Here is a 20,831-nt window from a genome sequence, read left to right on the forward strand (position 1 = left end):
CGGGGCTCGCCGGGAGCCGTAGTTCGCGCGGGGGTGCGGCGGTGTCGCGCGTTTTCCCTGCGGTGGGCCCGCGCGCCGCCCCGATTCTGGCGCAGCTCGCTCCCGGACCCGCTCCCGAAGCCGGTCCTGGACCCGGAGCCGCGGGACTTCCCGGACGCGGACGGACGGCGGGACGTGCCGGTGCGGTGGGCGGACGAACGGACGGACGGACAGTGGCGGCGGGTGAGCGCGGCCCGGCCCGGCCCGGCCCGGCCCGGCCCGTGTTTTGTTTCCGTTTCTTCCCCGGCGGCTCCGCGATCCCATTTCCGTTTCGGGTTCAAACAACGACACGGAGGCGCCGCGGGAAGCGGGGCCCATGGGGAGGTGGCGCCTCGGCGGTCGCGGGGAAGGGCCCTCGGGCTCAAGGACCGAGTGCTCCCACCGCGGGGCTCGCGAGGCCTCCCCGGTGCCTGAAAACTTATTCCCGCTCGTAAAAACCTTGTTTTGGATGAAAATGTAACAGGATGTGGCGTCTTGTGGTTCTCCCCTTGCACTGGTGAGAAGCCCGTCGAGTGATGTGTCCAGTTCTGGGCCCCTCTCTCCGAGAAGGACATAGAGGGGCTGGAGCGAGTCGACAGAAAGGCAGCGGAGCTGCTGGGAAAGGGTCTGGAGCACAAGTCTGATGAGGAGGAGCTGGGGGACTCATCCTGGGGAAGAGGAGGCCCGGGGGGCGGGGGAGAATCCTATTGCTGTTTACAATTCCCTGATAGAAGGTTGCAGCCAGGTGAGGGTCGGCTCTGCTCCTCGACAAACCAGTAGAAAGAGTCTTAACCTGTGCCGGGGAGGTTTAGGTTGGACACTAAGAGGAATTTATGCACTGGAGGGTGATTAGACATTGGAACAAGCAGAACAGGCCGCCCAGGGAGGTGGTGGGATCACCATCCCTAGAGATGTTAAAGGAAATAGTGGATGTGGCACTTAGTACCATGGTCTAGTTGACATGGTGGTGTTCAGTCATGATGATCTCAAAAGTCTTTTCCAACCTAATTCATTCCATGATCTTGCATTGTTTCTTTCTAATGTTCAGCCAGGCACATGCTGCACAGCCACAGCTCCCAGTTTGCCTTTATTTTCTCCCTTCTGGCTGTTGATAAGGAAGTTAAACATATCAAATCTGGTGTGATTTTCCCCCACCCTGTTCAGTGCTCCACTATCTCCGTCGTAAAACTGAACTGGCTGATGAGTTGTAAAAGCTGATCTGTAAAGGACAGGCTGTTTGCTTTGTTACCTGCTTTGTAATTTGGATAATTTGGATTTGCTTTATAATTTGGATAATACGGATGGATGAGAACCATGTGCTGCACACAGCAGAGCTTCTCTGGGGCACAGATAACTCCAGTGACTGGACTTCAGCATCAGCTGATAAGGTGTATGGGTTCCAGAACTGGACCCCATTTCACAATTACCTGGTGGGATAGCAAACATAATTCTATTCAGAGAGTTTGTGCCCGTATCACGGTGGGCTCATTCCTCACTTAACTCCTTGTGTTCTAGGAAAATGATAGATCTTAAACAGAACAAAGGGACTTTTACAGTCTCCTGACTGTAAAAGATGCTGGAGTAGCACTGGGCTGTCATACAAGGGAGAAAGGCTCTGCTGACAGATGCCTTCTCATATGTTAGTGGAGGTCAGATTTCTTCTTGGCTAACAGGTAAATCTTAGGGCTTGTTAGGTTGAAGGAAAAAGTGGAAACAAGCAGAAATCAGTAGGCTGAACCTTCCAGGAATCAACCACAGTTTTATATGCTCCTTTGAACAAATGCTGCTGTTGTAGTGTTCCTGCCACATGAGCCCTCCAGGCAAGCCAGGCTATTAGAGCCTTCTTGTCTCTCAGTAGCCTTCAGGGAAGGGTCAGGCAGCTCAGTCCCATCTGAACCTATGTTCACTTTCAAACTCTGCATCATCCTGTAGCAACAAGCTGCCAGACTTCATGTGAAATGTTTAAATCGAGAGGAATCTCTTTATGCTAGCATAGGAAAGACTGAATAATTTTCCCCTTTAGGCTTCTATGAACTTTAACGAGTTTATGTGTTTCCATCATGTTGTTATTCTTTATACTCATCTCCCTTCCTTGTATCTGTGCGTAGTGGAACCATCTTTCTTCCTCTTTTTGTACCTGCTCTTTATGCCTGGGTATTACCGCAGGCCTGGTTGCTACAGTATATCACCGTGTCCCGCAGCCATAGGGAGGAGGAGGAGAGAAGATCCAGCAGGCAGGAATTGTGCAGCAAGATTGATTTATTTAATTATTTTACGAACTCTTTTATAGACTTTTTTCTTCATAGTCTAGTTGGACAAAGGACCAGCCACCCCTTGGGGGTGATTGGCTAAAATCCTAAAACATCCATTGTCAAAATATTTTTCTACTATACCATAAACAAGACTTTTCAAGGTTGCAGGTGGCTTGGTTGTTTACATTCCCTGCTACCCCTTCTATGAGAGAGAAAAGTCTCTCATGGACTTAGAAAATAGCAAGAAAATCCTCGCTAACAGCATTTTTGTACCCACACCTGGGTTCCTCTTTCCTGCCCCTCCAGGGATCCGAAAATATAGCAGAGCCTGTGAGATTCAACCATGAATTGCCTTTGAAGAGGGAGTGAACAGTTACTACTCCAGCTGCCAGTTTGGAGTCAAATCCATAGGGACTTCTAAATGCCTTACCTAATTCTGTACTGTTACTGTGGGCAGTAATATTTTCTCACTGCATCACTCTGCATTTAGCTGTATTGAATATTTTCTGCCAGAAATCTATCAAGATGGTGAGTTCTTTCTGTAAGTTTGCACTGTTTTCTCGGTAAATAACATACAGATATGTCAAGGAACAGAAATCCCGGCCTAACCCCTTTGTGACCTTACTGGTAATCTCCCTTCATCACCAAAAAAAAAGATAATTTACCTTTGTTTTGTGTTTTTAATTTGATCGCTAATACAGAAAAGACATTTGCCCCTCTTTTATCATACCAGTTTACTTCTTTGGGAGTTTTCAGTAAGAGACATTGCTCAAACCTTGGTTTTGAAATATTTTTTAATAGTCTGACAGATCACCTGTAACCATGCAGGTGTCGGTGCATTCAAATATTTAAGCCTGTCTGCGTTCTTCAGAAGTTGAGTTTCTGTCTTTCCCACTTATCTTGAGAATGATACACAAGATTAAGATAAAGGAATTGGACTCCTGGGGCCCTGTTCAGTGGACATTATGCTGGCCCTTTGGAGACTTTCACACAGCCAGATCTGTGAACGGGTTCTGGATTTGCTTCTAGAGTTGAGATATTGGTAAGTGATCTTTCACTTCCTAACCTTGGTAGCTTCTTACAGAATGAACCACATGCAGCACTTGATTTCTTCACAACTGATCTTACAAAATAGTTTTTGAAGGAGATGATGAGTCGTTTGAATTTCTTTAGACAGTTTACATAGAAGCTGTAAACCACAGTTGGTTACTATTACTTTTGAGAAGTTTTAAAGATTAATATATATCCTTATTATCTTGTCTTCAGTAGATACTCTTGCTAATAGTTGGGTTTGGGATAGAGTAGTCCTGGGGAAAGGATGATTCCAGGATGGAACTTGGTGATCTCTTCTGGTTTGGATATTTAAATAGTAGTCATGTTTTGCTTTTTCTCCAATGGTTTTTTCTTCTTCTGTACTTCTACTTCCTGCTCCTTTTGCTATGAGTTCATGGTGTTATTTATTGTAAACTGTTAATATAATTTGGCCTGGTTTTTTATTGTGTGTATTTCGTAGTTATGGTATATGTGCAGGTTAGTGAAAGATAAAAATACTAGACAAACTATGTCTTTACAGACCAAATGCTGTAGTTCTTTGTTTCCCACTTATGTTCCCAACAGACTCCAGTGTTCTACAGGGCATGAAAATCTGCAGTGTTAGTGAGAATGTCATCACAGAATAGCTTTCCCTTTCATTACTAACATCCTGCTTTAGTTTGGGACTTCACAAGATAGGTTCATTGTGCTCATGTCATCAACTGTTCACCTGTGGGAGGCATGGGTGGAAAGATGAGATAGTCAACAAACACTTTGTTGTTGACTTTACTTGCCTATGAAGAAATCACAGATCTTCTCCCTAACTTCCTCCTGCAGCATTTAATGTAAAATGCTGCTTAAATTTATAAGCATCTTTCAGCCATGCTGGGAAGGTAGTTTGAATTTTCAGATGTGCTTTGCTGTAGGTGGCCCGTAGCAACAACAAAAAAATCCATAAATTTGGGTGCCTCCAAGAGAATCAGGCTTTGGGCTCTGTGCAAATGTCTTAACAGTCCCATGTTTGCTTCTAGAACATTTGTTTGAGGACAGGCATAACAATATATTTTATGAAATCTATATTAGCTTTTGGATTTATTTTTTAGATGAATTCTTGGCTTTAAAAGGCTATTCTGGTATTTGGATTAAAAAATGTGTGATAGGACACAAAACATTGTCTAGTCTTGTTGGTCTGTGACTTACACAAAAAATTCTTTTCTGTTCATAGCTCTGTTCTTAAGTCATTGCAGCCATGACTAAGAGAGAAGCAGAAGAGCTGATAGAAATTGAAATTGATGGAACTGAGAAACAGGAATGCACTGAAGAAAGGTATGCACTTTCTTTGTTTTTTGGGATCCTTAGGCAGCAATTAACTAATTAGTTTTTCTGTTTCTTACCTAATTAAATGGTGGTCTTCTAGAAGTTGAAATGTAGCCAGTATAGGAAATCAGTATAGTGCTGTCATGTTCCTCGATCTTATTTAATTCCCAAACTGTTTTGGTTGTCCTTTCTATGTTATTAGGACTTTACTTTTCCTATTTTCATGTCTGTAGTAGTATGTCTGTGTGTGTGTCCTGCAAACCTTTCAGCGTCAGTGTATCCTTCTGTAATTGAGATGAGCCTTTCTATTTCTCCAGTCCTTTGCTTTACTGTTATACAGGATTGATACAGGACGATTTGTTTTTAACAGAGCAGAAATGATGCTCAGTATCAACTATACTGTTGTTAGGGCCATTGAAACTGTACATACTGAAGTAGAATACCCTCTGACCTAATTACCTCAACCTGGATTTTTAGTTTCCAATGCTTCCCTCCTAATTTTCACTTCTGTGTTTGGAAGCTCAGAGCGTCAGTTGATGTGCAGGGTAGTGTTGCAATCTGGTCTAAGCACAGAAGAGTAAAGAAAACTAAGTCGCTGTGAGTAAAACAGATTGAACCCAGAAAGGTACAAAATATACCCCAAAATTTGATTAAAACCAGTCGAGGTTAGATGTTGGTGCCAAAAAAAAAAATGCTATATTTTAATTAATACTAAAAGAGCTAGAAAGACAGACAGAAAGAAAAGAAATAGAAAAAGAGGTGTGGGGAGGGGGTCAGGGAGAGTGACAGAGATTAAGTAGAAGCTTATCATCCCTTCCTGGGTCCCAGCAATGTCCCATTGCTTCCCTCCATCTAGTCTTCTTGGTGGTGAGAGTCCCCCACCGAAAAGTCTACAATCCAATGGATTAATATATGTTTGGGCAGGTGGGAACCTCTCTGGGTGGGGGGCAAGTTTGGCACTGTCCCTCGCAAGACTCTGTATCTGTTGTATCATGTAGTATCACGTGCAGTGCTCTGGTGCAGAGTCTGAGGACCCCTTTGGGGGGGGCCTTTGATGGGCCATGACACCCCCTCTGCTGTCCCATAGATGTGGCCTTCCCGGGGTGGGAGGCCCCACAGCTGGGCCAGTCTGCCCAGCAGATGATGGCATTCACTGCATCTGGCCAGAGGCTATGCCACACACCCAAAACCTCTCCTCCTCCCCGCTTTGGTGTCGGGATCTGTGTGAGCCTGGCAACAGAAAAACCTGGGGCTGTGGCTTCCACCCCAATGGTGCTGGGCTGGGCCCTGCTGTGGATGCTCTTCCAGATGCTTTGAACAATAGTGTCACTTTTCTTATCTCTATTCCTTGGGTGGTTTAACTCAGCTCAGGGTTTCAATGAGAAGGCCCATCCAGGGTGGGCTTCGGTGGTGCAGCGTCATTATACACCTTTGCTATAATAGGCAAAAGTCCTTCATGAAGACGTTTAAGCCATGAAACATAACATTTCAGTCTCCGACAGGTAGAAAGAACTGAGGCTGGTTAGGTTAACTACTCTTTAAGAACCTGTTCTGGAGAACTGATTCAAAGCCACTTACTAGTTTCGTATTATTCTGAGCTCCTTGTGTATTTTTACTACTTACAGACTATATCTGTGTACATTCTGGTTTCCTTCTGTGTAAATGAAGAGAGCCCAACTCATGTTGGAGTCCTATAACAATGACATTTCCAAATGCCTGTGCCAATACTGTCATTGTTGTAGTGCAGGACAACCATGACACGCGACTCATAGTTCCTTCAAGGCTCCATGCTGCTGTAATTCCTTCTGGTTGTTCCTTGTATGTGTTAAACTTATTATTCTTGTGCTGGTGAAAAGACATGGCAAGTTGCTATGTATGAGTGTGAGCATTTTTTTGTCCTATTTTCCATGTCTGTTAAGTTTCTGTGTTTGCTTTTAACTTGAGTCTCTTGTAAATACAGTCCAGGCAAAGCAAATAAAATTAGTTTACTCTACATGCAAATTAACAATATATAATATGCTAACCATGGCTTACTCTCTCTCAAAAAGGTGATCTGAATCTTGGTATTTAACCAAGCTTTTTAGTGGTGACAGGGTGAAAGAAGAGTTACACAACCGTAAAATTAATGAGACCAAATTTAGTAATTCACTCTCTACTCAAATGAAGAGTACTCAGACTAATACTGCATGATATTAAGATTTCAGAGTCAGTATTACCTTTTATCTAGTTTACTTCTAACTTTTATTAAGCTTTCCTATACCTGCTCTGTTAACATGTAGGTTATGATTTATTATATTAATTTGCTATTTAAGCATTGTCGAGCAAACCTACACCACCGCAGAATTTGTGAGTCAGGCTATTGACATCAGTGAACCCATTGGAAATCTTAAGAAGTTGCTGGAACCCAGATTGCAGTGTTCCTTGGATGCACATGAAATTTGTCTGCAAGATATCCAGGTAAATTGAAAGGTTGTGAAAGATTTAAACCTCTTAATGGAGAAGTGTTTTACATACTTTTTCCCTTTTTTCCATTGTCTGTGGAATTCATGCTTCATGTGGAATATTAATTACAATTATGAATTTAATTTCATGGCAGGTTCATTATCATCAGACCATTTAATATATACACACTGGTTCAGTGTGAATACAATCAAAATATTTTTGGAGTTCCTGGTGCAAGGTTAAGAAACCAGCATGAAAGTGAAAGAAGAATGAGGGCAATGACCATACTATTTTTTCTTGAGGTAGCCCACATCATTTGTTGCTGCCTGAACTTCCATGAGTCCAATCTTGTTTTGAATCTAAACAAGAAGGTTTCTATATTATTCAGGTATAGAGGTAGCAAAGCATTACTCAAGAAATCCCCGCCTGTTTTTACCATTGCCACATGTTAGACAGTGTAACTGTTTTGCAGTTTGTTTAGCTACATGTTTTATTTGAAGTTACAATCAGACATCTGTGGCTTTTCCAGAAACCATGGGAGAATACTGTTATAAAGACAAGAATTTTTATGAAGGTGGTAAAAACTCAGAAAAGGAACTGCAGATAGTTTTCAGGTAGTGAAGGTACCTCCCCATATTGCATTGCTTCTTTTAGGTCAAAAAATGTTCCTATTAGCAAGAATACCTTAAACAGAACAGTGGCAAATTTCAAATACGATCAAATTTTTTCTGTTATGTACTATGTCTACACAGTACTAAAAATATTTGCACACTTCTTCAGAAAATCTGCTGCAGGCACCAAGTGTTTCTAAAATTTAAAGGAGAATAAATGTATTGTAACTGTGAAACTAATACATATTTTAATTTTTTTAATTTTTAATGATTTTATCAAGCTGGACCCAGATCGAAGCCTTTTTGATCAAGGAGTGAAAACAGATGGAACAGTGCAACTCAGTGTGCAAGTAATATCTAGGCAAGGTAAGCAGTGACATTTATCCATTGTACAAACTAATATTGCAGGATTACTAAGCTCCTCCTATTCCTAGCTTTGAAATTGAGAAAATCAATGAATGGCCACAGTGCTTCAGAATGTATTTTTCACTGTGTACTGTAGTTCTAAGTAGTAAAATTAAAATAAATGTCATGGACTAATGCTATTTGAAATGTTTTTTAAAGGAATTTTGTATCTTTTTCATAAGTAACAAAATCAAACACAAATCCAGAACCCAGACAACTCTCTGTCAAGTAGTGAGTTCCAGTATGAGGTTTTCCTCAAGGTTGAGTAGTTACTCGTACCAGACTAAATATTGAAGCAGGCAAAAGATTTTTGTGTAGGTGACAGTTTCATCCCTGTGAGATGAGTGAGCTTGTGTGCTTTAGGAACAATTACATTATGAAAGTAAATGTAGCTAACTGAAAATCCTCATCAAGGTCCAGGATCACTATTGTCTGTTTTCTCTGGATGAGAGGTCAGAATAAACCATTGTGTCAGAGGAACATTAACCAGGTGGGTACAGATTTGTTGAGGCATAGTTTTTATTTGTATTACCTGATATGATAGGATTTCCCCTTGTAAAATCCTCAGGAACTAGCAGCTTCATTGTTTTGCTTTTTGTCCTACTTTTCTGCTTTGCCCCTTCCATATGTCTTGAGTGGAAGGACAGCCACCACTCCTTAAAGGCAATGTTCATATTGGGCTGTGGGAACAGCTACAGGTGTTTATTTCCGTATTTTTAAACAGGAACAAGTTCTTCAGGAGTAGATTAGTTATCTATTTTGAATTACATCAGCAAAGCAAGTGAGCAAAATTTGGGGAGCACTTTTTGTTTACTTGTGGTTTTGTTGTAGATTAAACAGAAGAAAACTTTCTTGCCTTGTATTAACTGTTCAGCAAGACACAATTTGCATTTAATGCTGAGTGTCAGGTGACTAGTGCTAGGGTGAGTCCTCAGTTCCCCATATGTAATGGGAAGTGTACTACCTTTCTGCTTTTAAAATAGGATAGAAATATCCTTCAGGGAACTAGAATAACTGCTCTTAATTCATGCCCAGTAACTTCTAGTATTCAATGCTCAGACTTCCATTTTCAAAAGGATGTGAGTGATAAATATTTTTGCTATCATCTTCCACCTTCTTCCTGTGTTTCGTTATTTTCCCTTTAATGTAAAACTGGAGTTCATGATCGTGGAGTACAAGGAGCTTCTTGCTCCCTGCCCCCATCACGCCTTCCCTCTCTCCCTGTCCCTCCCCTTCCCATCTTAAAAGAAACACTTGAATATTAAGTACTTCTGTGTCACTTTGGAACACTCCTCAGTGTTGTTTTTCAGCCCTTGACACTTAAGTAACTCCTAAGAAATCTGTCTGTTGAAAGCATGTAAAATACGGCAGGGCAGAAATCAGAAGACAAATAGCATGCGTATAAACAAAAGGAAGATATTTGGATCACTAACAGAAAAATGGACTTGTTACTCTTGACTACAGTACCCCTTTGAGACAGAAGGGAAAAAACAGCTTCTTTAAGCCATCCTCATTTTTCACTTCCATGAATGAGGTTTTGAGAGATTCTCAGTTCACTTATGCTTATTTTTCCCTAACTTGTGTAATGTATAGAATTCAACTAGGAGTAATTGGTGATGCTAATCCTTGTGGTGGATTGGACTCTCTTATTTCTTGAAAGAAAAGCTGCTATGTCAGTTCAAATGTTCGATCAAATTTTGATCGGCTGGCTTTAAATTCAAAGACAACAGGTGAAATATAGTTCTTCTCTAGTTGAACTTGAGTGTAGTTTTTTTATAGCATTTCATTCTACGGCAGGTAAAATACCATTCCTATTTTTTCATTTTACTAGAAAGACTCTTCTGGCACTCTGCCTTGCCCTAACTCATTTCCTCTGGTTGGAGGAATGGCAGTGTGTGTGGTTTTCCTGCCATTCAGAGACCAGCAACTTTGAGTGCAGCCCTGTTCTCTACTGCTCTGAACTGGGGCCTCTTGCATGTCTGTGGAACTCTGAGTAACTGTGTTCCATTGTATGTCAAAGAATTTGAAAAAAGCTTTCATTTTGAAGGCCTACACAGGAAAATACTATGGGTTTTTTTTCTATAATAATTTCTGAAACAAGTAGGCTTTTGTTATTTTAGTATGTAAAGGAACAAATCATAAGTGTAATGACACTTATTTAGATTAAAGATGCTGTTTGAGTAATGTCCTGTCTCTGGGTGTGGTTAATACTAGACATTTCAGGGTGGGTAAAACCAAGCAGGCTGCCTGTAGGCCAGTCATCACCCCAGTATATTCTCTACCTTCAGGCAGTTGGCAGTACTGTCAACATCTGCATGTGTCTTGGTAGCTCCTGTCCTGAAGCCTTGCACTGCTTGTACCAGTTTATACTTGTGGGGTGTGTGGCATTGTGTTCCACAATTTGGGTGCTGTCCAAGGAAGACTGGTCATCTCTTAATGTGGTACGTAAAGGGAGAAGAGATGTGAGGAGAGATGCAGACAAACCCAGGGAATTAATGTTGATCTAGTGTTGCAGTAAGTTAGATGGCAGACTGTTAATTCACATTTTTACTTACAAGCTGTTTCCTCTACAGAGACTCATTGCTTTGATCTCCATGTTTGTATTGTGGATAAAGCATGAAGTTCTTTTGACATGTAATTTTATGACGCAGTGAATTATTTTGTTGAGGAATAATGAACTGTACCTCTCTAGATGCTTTTTTCTTTACTTTCTTTTTTGAAGATCAAAAATAGAATCTTAAGCCTTAGTGGCTTCCCTTAGCCATTTTCGTATGATTTTTAAAGAAGCCAGTGTTGTGCATGTTAATTTTAGATGGCCTAGATAAAACACTCTCCTAAATAAGATATTGTTTGCTTTTTCTTCATGTTTGCTCCTTCATCTAATCAACCACTTACTGGTTGTCTACATCTATTTTCATGTCCTTGATTTCACATTGCTGAGGTTTTTACTCTGTGGTCTTTGTACTGTTTGTCCCCTTTTTAATATCTTTTTCAAGCTCAATGCCTTTTAAAATCCAGATAAATACTTGTCTTAAAAATACTTTTTTTCTTACTTGTAATACAGGTACATACTCCATTTGTTTTCCCTTATAAACTATGACTGGACTGTGGATTTAGCTTTTAAGGGTGTTACCTGCAAAACCGTCTCATGTTGAGCTTTAATACAGATGAGACAGGAAGGACAAAAAGCAATATCTTTATGGTACAAGATACTGAAGTTACTCTGTCCATGTAATGTTCTGTGAATCCTACTTCATCAGCCTAACCATAGTCAAGGTTTTCCAACTCAAGATAAAATGGAATTGTAAAGATTTTTTTTTTAATGTGAAAATATGTTTGATAAAAATCTCTTAAAGTAAGTGTGGTTGTTGGTATTATAATGAAAACTGTGAGTCACAAAAATTAAAACAATCTTGAAAAATCTTCTGTACAATGTCAGAAATTTGGTGAGGCACCAGCTGGATAAAACACCTCAGAAGACAACAGAGAAAGTGTTGATACAAAGCATTAGTGAATGTGTTCTGACTTGCTGCAGAATTGATGCAGACATATCTTGTAGCTCCATGATCTAATATCTGAAATGACAGACATAAAGCCAAAACATGAATAGCTGATTAAGCTGAAAATGTGAAGAATTTTCTGATTTTCTTTTAACTTGCTGTTTAACACACTGCCTACTGCAGAGTATTGAAAGAAAATGTTAACTGCTTTATGTAGACCCCAGAGATATCGGGGAAGTATTGTAAAGCCTGAAAGAAATGCCTCATGGTTGGAGTAAAGCTGGATACTTGTCCTCTTGGAGGTTGCTTTTTCTGATTGTTTTGAGGCACTTTTTTTGGTATATTTCTTACAGACTAAAATACTTGTACTTTATGCTCACATGCTGAACATTCTGTTCAAGATCTGTGAAACAGATCACTTAAATAGAACAGGAAGCTATAATACTGGGGGATGAAAGAGGGATAGCTTTGTTATTCACCTTAATAAAGTATATGCTGTATAATAGAGTGTCATTCTAATTTCGGACACTCGCAGGACACTCTTGTGTCCTGCTTCTTTCCTGAGTTTGCTAACCCTACTAATCAGAAGCCTTTAAAACAATGTTTTTGTCATATTTGCATTACCGTCTTTAAGTTTTGTGTTGTTTCCATACTTAGGGATAGAGCCCAAGTTGAACATCCTGGAAATCGTGAAGCCTGTGGAGACCGTGGAGGTTGTGATTGATCCAGATGCTCATCATGCAGAGGCTGAAGCTCACCTTGTTGAGGAAGCTCAAGTGATAACCTTGGATGGGACAAAACATATTGCAACAATTTCAGATGAAACGTCTGAGCAAGTGACGCGATGGGCTGCAGCACTGGAAGGCTATCGGAAGGAGCAGGAGCGCCTTGGAATACCTTATGGTAATAGTGCACGGCTATGAGTGAATTCATCTGGGGGCTGGGCTCTTCTGTTCTGTGTGGGGTTGGTGCTCAAGGACCTCAGAGAAGGAAACCTGTGGTATGGGTTAGTATAATGCAAATAATCTGCATAAGGGAATTGTAGAATCATGGAATGGGTTTGGCTGGAAGGGACCTTAAACACCATCTTGTTCCAATCCCCTGCCATTGGCAGGGACACCTTCCACTAGTTCATTAGGTTGCTCCAAGCACCATCTAGCTTGGCCTTGAACACATCCAGGGATAGGGCAGCCAGAGTTCCTCTGGGCACTGTGCCTGTGCCTCACCACCCTCACAGGGAAGAATTTTTTCCTAGTACCTAATCTAAGAACCAAGGAGAAGTAAAATGAATGCTCATAATAGTTTCATTAAGTGAGTGCTTTCATGCCATAACTACCTTGTCAATGCAGTTTTTAGAAAGCACTTTTCTTCCTGCCCTCCTTAAAAATGTCTGTGTTAGTGATAAAGCTCTTCAGGTGTGTGTAGAATTGAACAGACTCAGTACTTGGTATTGGGACATTGCCTATAAAATTGCTGAAACAAATCGTTCATGGACTGGAGGATGCTGAATATTCTGTTAAATCAGATTTTGTATGAAAAGCTGTGCTGGACTTCATCATACTGGAGGAAGATGATTCAGAACTGAAAATAAATATTCTTCTAGATGATCATCTTTTTTGAGTTAATGTTGTTACTTAGCAGGTTGCTCTTTTAATGTTAGCTTAAAAAAAATCTCTGTCTGTTTAAGATTGAACTGGAACTGTGGGATTTAGACCTATATCATGTTTTGGAGTCACAAGAAGCTGAATTGCTTCTTGCGACTGGCAGAAGTGTACTGTCAAGGCATATTCAGGAAGCTGTTATATATGAGCAGACCTGTAAAACTGGAATATATTTGGCAAGGGTGATACTTGGAAGAGTTTAAGAATTTCAGTCAAGTCACAGGTCTTTGCAGTACATGTAGCTTGCCAATATTTTGAGCGTATTTTTGATAACTAAAGCAATGGCTTTTTCATGGCTTTTTAGTTTTCTCATTGGTAAGCACTTCAAAAATATTTTCATCATGTTATGTCTGTTGATAATCAGGGATTTGATGCAGAATGTTTGAAAAAAAAAAAGAGGGATTATCAGAAGCAGACTAATACTTTTCATCATACTCTCACATTAATATCAGAAGAAAATTACTTAAACCAGTGTTGTTATGTTGAATAATATTTTTAATAAACTTTAATAATGTTGACGCTTTAAGAAAACCCTATAACACACAACTGTGGCTTTAAATGTTTAATGACTTCTGGGGCATAGAAGTGCAGATTTTTCAGGAAAATCATACTAGTTCATTATGACAGAGATCTGTGGATTACGAATAATAGTGTTCTCTTGATACCAGAAAAATGTGCTAAATTACACTCCTAGAAAGAATAACATCTTAAATATTTTCTGAGTAGACATTGCAGAGACTTGGGCTGAAATAAGGTGCCCCTAGGTTCTACAGTATAATCCAAAATTATTTCCTGGATCTTTTCAGAAGACAGGGTGTGTTGATGTTAAGAGTCAAGTCCAGTCAATAAATAATCATCCAGAAAAGTAGTGGTTCGATGTCTTCATCCTTACAGGCTTCTCTGCTTTGCTGCAAAGGGAAAACCAGCTTTTAGCAGGTCTTTAAAATGTTGTGGCTTTTTCTTTAATGTTATGTTTTGGGTTGGTTTTATTAGAGATTATAAATCTTTTTCTGTTAAAAGTATTTCTGCTATTAGAATCCAAATATTTGGTACCTAGAAGGAAGGAAAATATTAATTGTTATGAGAAATAAATGCAGAAAACAGAGCAGCAGAAAGCTTGGAAAACACAGAAGTGGTTAGAGAAAGTAATAATTTATGTTTCCTTGCAGACTGTGTTCTGTCAATGAGAACGGATTAGCAGCTTTCTGATAAAAGTTGACTGCTGCTGATGTTTGGTAGATCAACTCCCTTGAGGTGTGTCTTTTGCCACAGGATTATATTGCATTGTTTTAGGTAGCATTAGTGAAAAATGATGCCATGTAACTGTCCTTTGTTAAGCAAAATGAAATTTGTAGCTCCTAGATAAATGTGTACAGACTTAGAAAACTTTAATTTTTCTTAATGCCTATTTTACATCTTAAAATAAAAACTTTTCAAGGTGACATCTGCTTGGGATATCGGAATTTAAAAATACATAATCACTCTCCTCCAGTGAAAAGTAGATATCCCTACTTTAGTTTCTAGTTCTTACCTGTTGACATATTTTAATATATTATATACAATATTAGCATCCCAAAACTTGATGCTCTGGCTGAAAAAGTCATGCAGAAGCAATCACCCACCTCCAGCAGGCCAGTGCTCAGCCAAGCCCTATGCAAGGGGCTACTTCAAAAAAACTAGTCCTTAGTTTTATTGCTCAGTATTCCCTTGTAGTGTGAAATATCCCTTTGGTCAGTTGGGGTCAGCTGTCCCTCATCAGTTTGATGTGCACCCCCAGGCTACTCAGTGGGGTGGCTGAATGAGAAACAGAGAAGGCCTTGCATTGGAGTCCAATAGTCTGACCAGGTTCTTTTAGATATTCCATGTGTGGAGGGTGTAATATTGAATATCAAATTTACTTGAAAATCATTGATATACATGGGATTTCTGGTTTAGCAGAGTGATACAAGTTACATTAAAAACACAGCACAAAGGTAAGATACACTTAGATGAATACAGCAATTGCAGAACATCGCACAATCCCAATCCCAACAGGGTTCCTGGTACAGGTGTCTATAACATACTCACCATCACAAGATTGGATGTCCCTAATAGCCAAGAAGGAGAACATGGGTTGCAGCCAGCTCAACCCCATTGTTCTCTTCGAAATTCTCTTGCTAGTTGTGTGGTTTATGTTCTCTGTGTTGGGCTGAGCCACATCTTCGTGGCCTCTGCAAGCACTGCTCAGCAGTAGCCAAAACATCTCAATGTGTTATTAACACTGGTTTGGTCACCAGCCTAAAGTACAACACAATAGGTGTTTCTGGGAAGAAAATTAATCCATCCCAGATATACCCAGTGGTGTTTTTTGTCAGCAGAAACTGAGGTTACGTGAATGAGTTTAGAATATAATATTTTGTCATAAATCACAACTTGATCAACATTTCTGAAGAAGAGTATCCTTCTGTGAGAGAGAGTACTCTTTTTTTGAAGCTAAAGACCTGTGGAAGAAGAAAAATTCTTTATTTGCGTTTGAGATATGTCAGGCATAGTTCTGATGTAAAAACTTTCTCTAAAGAAAATCCCTCTTTCGCCCTTTCATCACTCCACCAACCCATATAATTCCATCACCATTTTAAGAGCAGTCACCAACTTACGTGGCAGATTTGGTCTCAGTAACTCTGCTTCTTGATGTTATTCATTTACTCTTATGGAAGTTATTACATAATCGAGGAGGAATCTTGCAGTATATGATTTACAGTGTCATCCATCTTTTCCAGACCCAGTTCAGTGGTCGACAGACCAGGTGCTCCATTGGGTGGTATGGGTGATGAAGGAGTTCAGCATGACTGACATCGACCTCAACGCACTCAGCATTCCTGGGCGGGAGCTCTGCAACCTCAGCCAAGAAGATTTCTTCCAGCGTGTCCCACGGGGAGAAATTCTCTGGAGCCACCTGGAGCTTCTTCGAAAGTGTATGGCAGATTTTTCTGTAACTGATTTTACTTATTCCACTTCCCTGCTTCTCTCTCTCTCTTTTTTTTTTTTAAACTTTTTTTTGGAATATGAAACCAGTTATGAGCAGTCATTTTTCCTTTACTTAATATTGGGGCTAAAAATGAGGGTATCAATACAGGATAACAGGAGGTATTAGAATGTCTGCTGCCATGAAGCATGTCTGCATACTAAAGACTGCCTGTCTTTCAACCTTATAACTAGTAGAAGGTAGTGAATTATTATTCCTCCTTTGTTTTTTATAAAGCTTCATAGTTTATGCGTCTACTGAATTTGTTAGTTCTATAATTATATTGCTCAAGAGTTATTAAATGTACGTTTCTGTGTCATATAGAAGTGGAGATTATTAAGCATAGACAGTGAAATCCTTAGATGGTACACAACATATATGGCTGCTAAGCAATGCATTGTATGTGCATAAGACAGTAACATATATGTGCATTTCAGATTTACTATGCTTGGATGTAACTTGCCAGACAAATAACTATTTCCATTTTCATTTACATAACATAGCTGAAGGTTTTTGGGGATGGAGAATGCAGAAGATAGTGGAGATTTGCCATGTACACCCCTCTAAAAATTGAATGACAGATGTTAAATGTCTCCACTTCTAAGACCATGAACTGTACATGTCTCTTGCAGACTGATACCAAATTTTTATTTATTTTCCTCTATGAAATATGAAAGTTTTTGCTCTTCAGGTGACTTGAAATTTGTGGGTTAAATATAAACCTGCTGGGTTTTTTTTCCAATTTGTAGATGTGTTGGCTAGCCAAGAACACTCTGGAGAAATAGCAACTGTTACTATTGATCAGCGTAAGTACTTCTGTCAGCATTAATTCACACAATTCATTGTTTGTAGGTTTAGCACTGTACTGTGGTTCAGCACTATGATAGTACAACATTTAGAAAATCACTTGCGAGAGTATTTTTCCTTGGGGAAGGGAGGAGGACATACTTTAAACTTCAAAACATAACGTTGAGTTTCTGTATATTTTGTTATTGGGTGAAAAGTAGTGTTTGACCTGAACTACAGAAGTTTATAACTTTTGTTTTGGATGGTAGATTTTCCACTTTCTTGAAATAAGCTGTCTAGGATACATATTTGAGGTTCTTAGTTGTTTCAGGGCTTTAGGTTATATATTGCATAAATGAATGGATCTATTAAAGTACTAATTTCAAATAAAAAAGTGTTTTCAAAAACTTGAAGGGGTCTGTGGAAGAGATGACTTGCTTAGAAACTAATATTAGAAATAATACATTAAAGTAACTTTCCAGTTATTAGAAGCTCATTCTTTCAGCTAAGCAGTGTCATCAATTATTAAAATGAATCCATTTTTAGAAGACTTATAAGCATCTTATATGCTAAATAAACAGACTGTTTATTACATCCTGTGGTTGTGTCTAGTTAAAGCCAGCTTGAATGGGGCATCTGCATCCTCCTACACCATTGCAATAGAAGGTGTTTGCTGTTTGAGTATCAGGTATGGAGGTTGTGCAGTGACTGTAGAGAAAAGGGCATTAGAGTACATCGTGTGGGAACAGCATGAAGATGAAAACAAAGGCATGAGAGAGTTTGGGTTCTTTTTGTGGAAGCATGTAATACACATGATAATAAACTAAAGCTGGTGTTTTATCTGTAATGTGATACTTCTGCAATGAGTCTAAAACTAGAATTTTCATATAAGAGGTAAAAAGGTCTTTAAATTTTACTGAGTATTGTGACTTAATGCAGTGTGCCTTTTTAGCAAAAGAAAAACCAGGTTCTAGATGTTATAATACAGGTAATAAATAAAATATGTGTATTTCTGTGCCAGCAATTTATAATTGATGTTCTGCAACATTCTCTGCTCTACAGCTGTGCAGATTATACCAGCATCTGTACAGCCTGCTACCCCAACTACCATCAAAGTGATAAACAGCAGTGCAAAGGCAGCTAAAGTACAGAGAGCTCCAAGGATCTCCGGGGAAGATAGGAGTTCCCCTGGGAACAGAACAGGTATTGTCTCCATTATTTTTACATGGCAATGCACTGAACACTGACCCATTAATATGAATTACACTTTGGTGAAACACATCTTTGTAGCTCCAAATGTGAGGTTTGTAGGAGTCCATGTGGTGTGAAGGGAGCCATAGGTACAAAAATCCATGGCAAGCACAGGCAGCCCTGGCAGGTTGGTCAGCTCACACAAGCACCATGTCAACATGATGCTGCAGTTTTTCCATCCTGCAGCAAAATAAAATGGATAAATTTCCCCATCACTTAACAATCTGTCCTCTCAAACCACTGCATAGCGTTTATTCAAGCTTTTAACTTCTTTTCTATTTGCAGAAAGGGAAGAAAATAAAATCCATGTTGTAAAATGTAGCTTAGCTTCTACTTGCACTGTCTGTTGCCCTCCTCCTCTGTTCCCCCCAATCTAGTGATTTATAAAGTTTCATATTTCTTTTTTAGTTAAATGAATGCATGTGTGGAAAACTGCACACTAAATTTGCAGTTTAATTTTGGAATTACTGTTATTTGTACATACTCTTTTGATTAATTTATTTTTTCTTGCTGTCATTTTTGTTTTGCTTCTCTTTACTATTGTGAATTTTTCTGTTAAATCCTTTCTTCTCTTCCTCCTTGAGTTTTTATTTGTTTCAGACTCTGCAAAGGCCTCTAATGATGTCATTCAGAATTTTAAGGGCAAGGTTTTATTGGCTGACATTAGTGAGGAATACTCTGTGTTTCTCTCTTTAGTAATCAGGTCTGCTGTCTGGATCTCATTGAGAATTTAGGAGTTTAACTGCAGGTACTTGAGTTAGAAAGAAATCGTAATGATTGGACATGAAAGACGCTGCATTGATGTAAGCTGAAGTGTTGGGGTTTCTTTTGTGTTTCTTGTATTTCATGTTGAAAATTGGAGACCAAATTTTTTTTAAAAAAACCAGCTTCTCTTATACGTGTCTGTGTGTGAAGAGGAATAAGCAGCTCTTGCTACATCTGTTTTATTTTAAAGATAGATATGCATCTAAATGATTATGTTGGGGGAGTGGGGTTTTTTAAGTTCTAGGGAAAAATTTATGCTAAATCTTGATAATTTTTTTCCTGCATTCATCTTTTTTTAATAAATATGGGTACTGATGACTTTGAAGGGAAATGTTTGCAAAAGAATAATTAGAAGGGATTAATTAAGTGCAAGTTTTCCTTCCATCGTATATACTATGTTGGTCTGCTTTAATATGGTGGTTGAAAATTTTTAGCCACGAGGGGAACATAAAAAGGACAAGTTGAAGTGGAACTTACTGTTTCTATTTTAACAGGGAACAATGGTCAGATCCAGCTGTGGCAGTTTTTATTAGAACTTCTTACTGACAAAGATGCTCGGGACTGTATTTCTTGGGTTGGTGATGAAGGAGAGTTTAAATTGAATCAGCCTGAACTGGTTGCACAGAAATGGGGACAGCGCAAGAACAAGCCCACAATGAACTATGAGAAGCTTAGTCGGGCTTTGAGGTAAGAAACTTCAGGAATTCATCGGGTATGATTTGCTTTCATTTGGCTACCTCATTTTTAATTATCATAATGAAAAACTTGCAGCTTTTTTAGTAAAGGTATAACCAAATCTTCTGAAGCTGGTCCTTACAATGAGATATGCTAGTCTTAGGGGTGAGGTATTTGCTGGGTGTTTTGCCTTTTGTCATTTTGAAAGAAGCTAGTAGAATAACTTCGTGAAAATAGATCTTCTTTTTTCAAGATTGTTAATTTGGGTCGCTCACTTCCAGAAACATACCTCTTTTTTATTTATCTTCAATATTTATGCTTTTAGAAACATGCCAAACAATATTGATTGTTGGTGAAAGATACAGAAATATGTGAATTATTAACTTATTTTTATGTTTTACTGTCCATGTTCTTCTTGCTCTTGTTATGGAATAAAGCAGATACTTGTCTGTAATTGTTAGTGCTTTTCTGTATGTAAGAACCATTTCTAACTTCAAATATTCATTGATCCATTTAATTGTTCTTATTGTGTGGATCTTAAATTGAAAAATACAGTTTACAGCTAAGTTTCAACAGTTGCAATTCCAGCATCACAGTGATCTGAAGAAATGGAAGTGTTTCAGTGTCTTTATTTGACTCTGATTTTGTCGTTTGACATTAGTAAAAGGGACTTGTATTACCGAATCGCTGTGGGTGAGGTACTTGAGGAGGGGGGAAGAATGCCAGTGCCTGAATTTTAGACTACTTTTCCCTGATTATTTTAGTCTCTGGAATAATTTGAAAATTCACCCATGTTCTTTGAAATCATTGAGAGTGAACTTCTGGTTTTTAATTCTGATATTGTTAAATATATTTCTCTTGATTTGTTTTCAAGAAAGATGTTTTTTGCCTACTCCTGCAAATTATTTGAGCAGGTTTAGAAATTCTTTTTGTATGAGCGAAGTTGCATTTTGATTGAGGTCTGTGTTTTACTTACTAGCATTTTCACTTTTGGCTACATGTTGTTTGGTTGGGTTTTTTTTAAAGTAAACTCCTCTAGCATTGTTTAAAAATATCAACTTCTATTTGAAAATACCTCTGTAAGAAATGGTGGTAAAATATCATATTCTGGC

General features: G+C 39.1%; 1 protein-coding gene across 3 annotated transcripts in view; it reads left to right on the forward strand.

Annotated features, from left to right (window-relative positions):
• Positions 1 to 21: 21 nt before the first annotated feature.
• The window catches only part of GABPA (GA binding protein transcription factor subunit alpha), a 28,800-nt gene continuing 7,990 nt past the window's right edge, over positions 22 to 20,831 (forward strand). For 2 of the 3 annotated variants that reach the window (XM_032097532.1, XM_032097525.1), the window contains exons 1-9: positions 23 to 222; positions 4,528 to 4,628; positions 6,932 to 7,076; positions 7,954 to 8,038; positions 12,235 to 12,480; positions 15,998 to 16,192; positions 16,992 to 17,048; positions 18,091 to 18,231; positions 19,539 to 19,731. In XM_032097532.1, coding sequence (XP_031953423.1) covers positions 4,552 to 4,628; positions 6,932 to 7,076; positions 7,954 to 8,038; positions 12,235 to 12,480; positions 15,998 to 16,192; positions 16,992 to 17,048; positions 18,091 to 18,231; positions 19,539 to 19,731 — 1,139 coding nt within the window. In that variant the 5' untranslated portion in view covers positions 23 to 222; positions 4,528 to 4,551. Of the gene's footprint in view, positions 223 to 4,527; positions 4,629 to 6,931; positions 7,077 to 7,953; positions 8,039 to 12,234; positions 12,481 to 15,997; positions 16,193 to 16,991; positions 17,049 to 18,090; positions 18,232 to 19,538; positions 19,732 to 20,831 lie in introns of all 3 variants that reach the window. The other variant, XM_032097543.1, reaches the window with a different exon arrangement.

This window comes from Corvus moneduloides, chromosome 2 (assembly GCF_009650955.1).
Source record: "Corvus moneduloides isolate bCorMon1 chromosome 2, bCorMon1.pri, whole genome shotgun sequence".
Classification (NCBI taxonomy): Eukaryota; Metazoa; Chordata; class Aves; order Passeriformes; family Corvidae; genus Corvus; species Corvus moneduloides.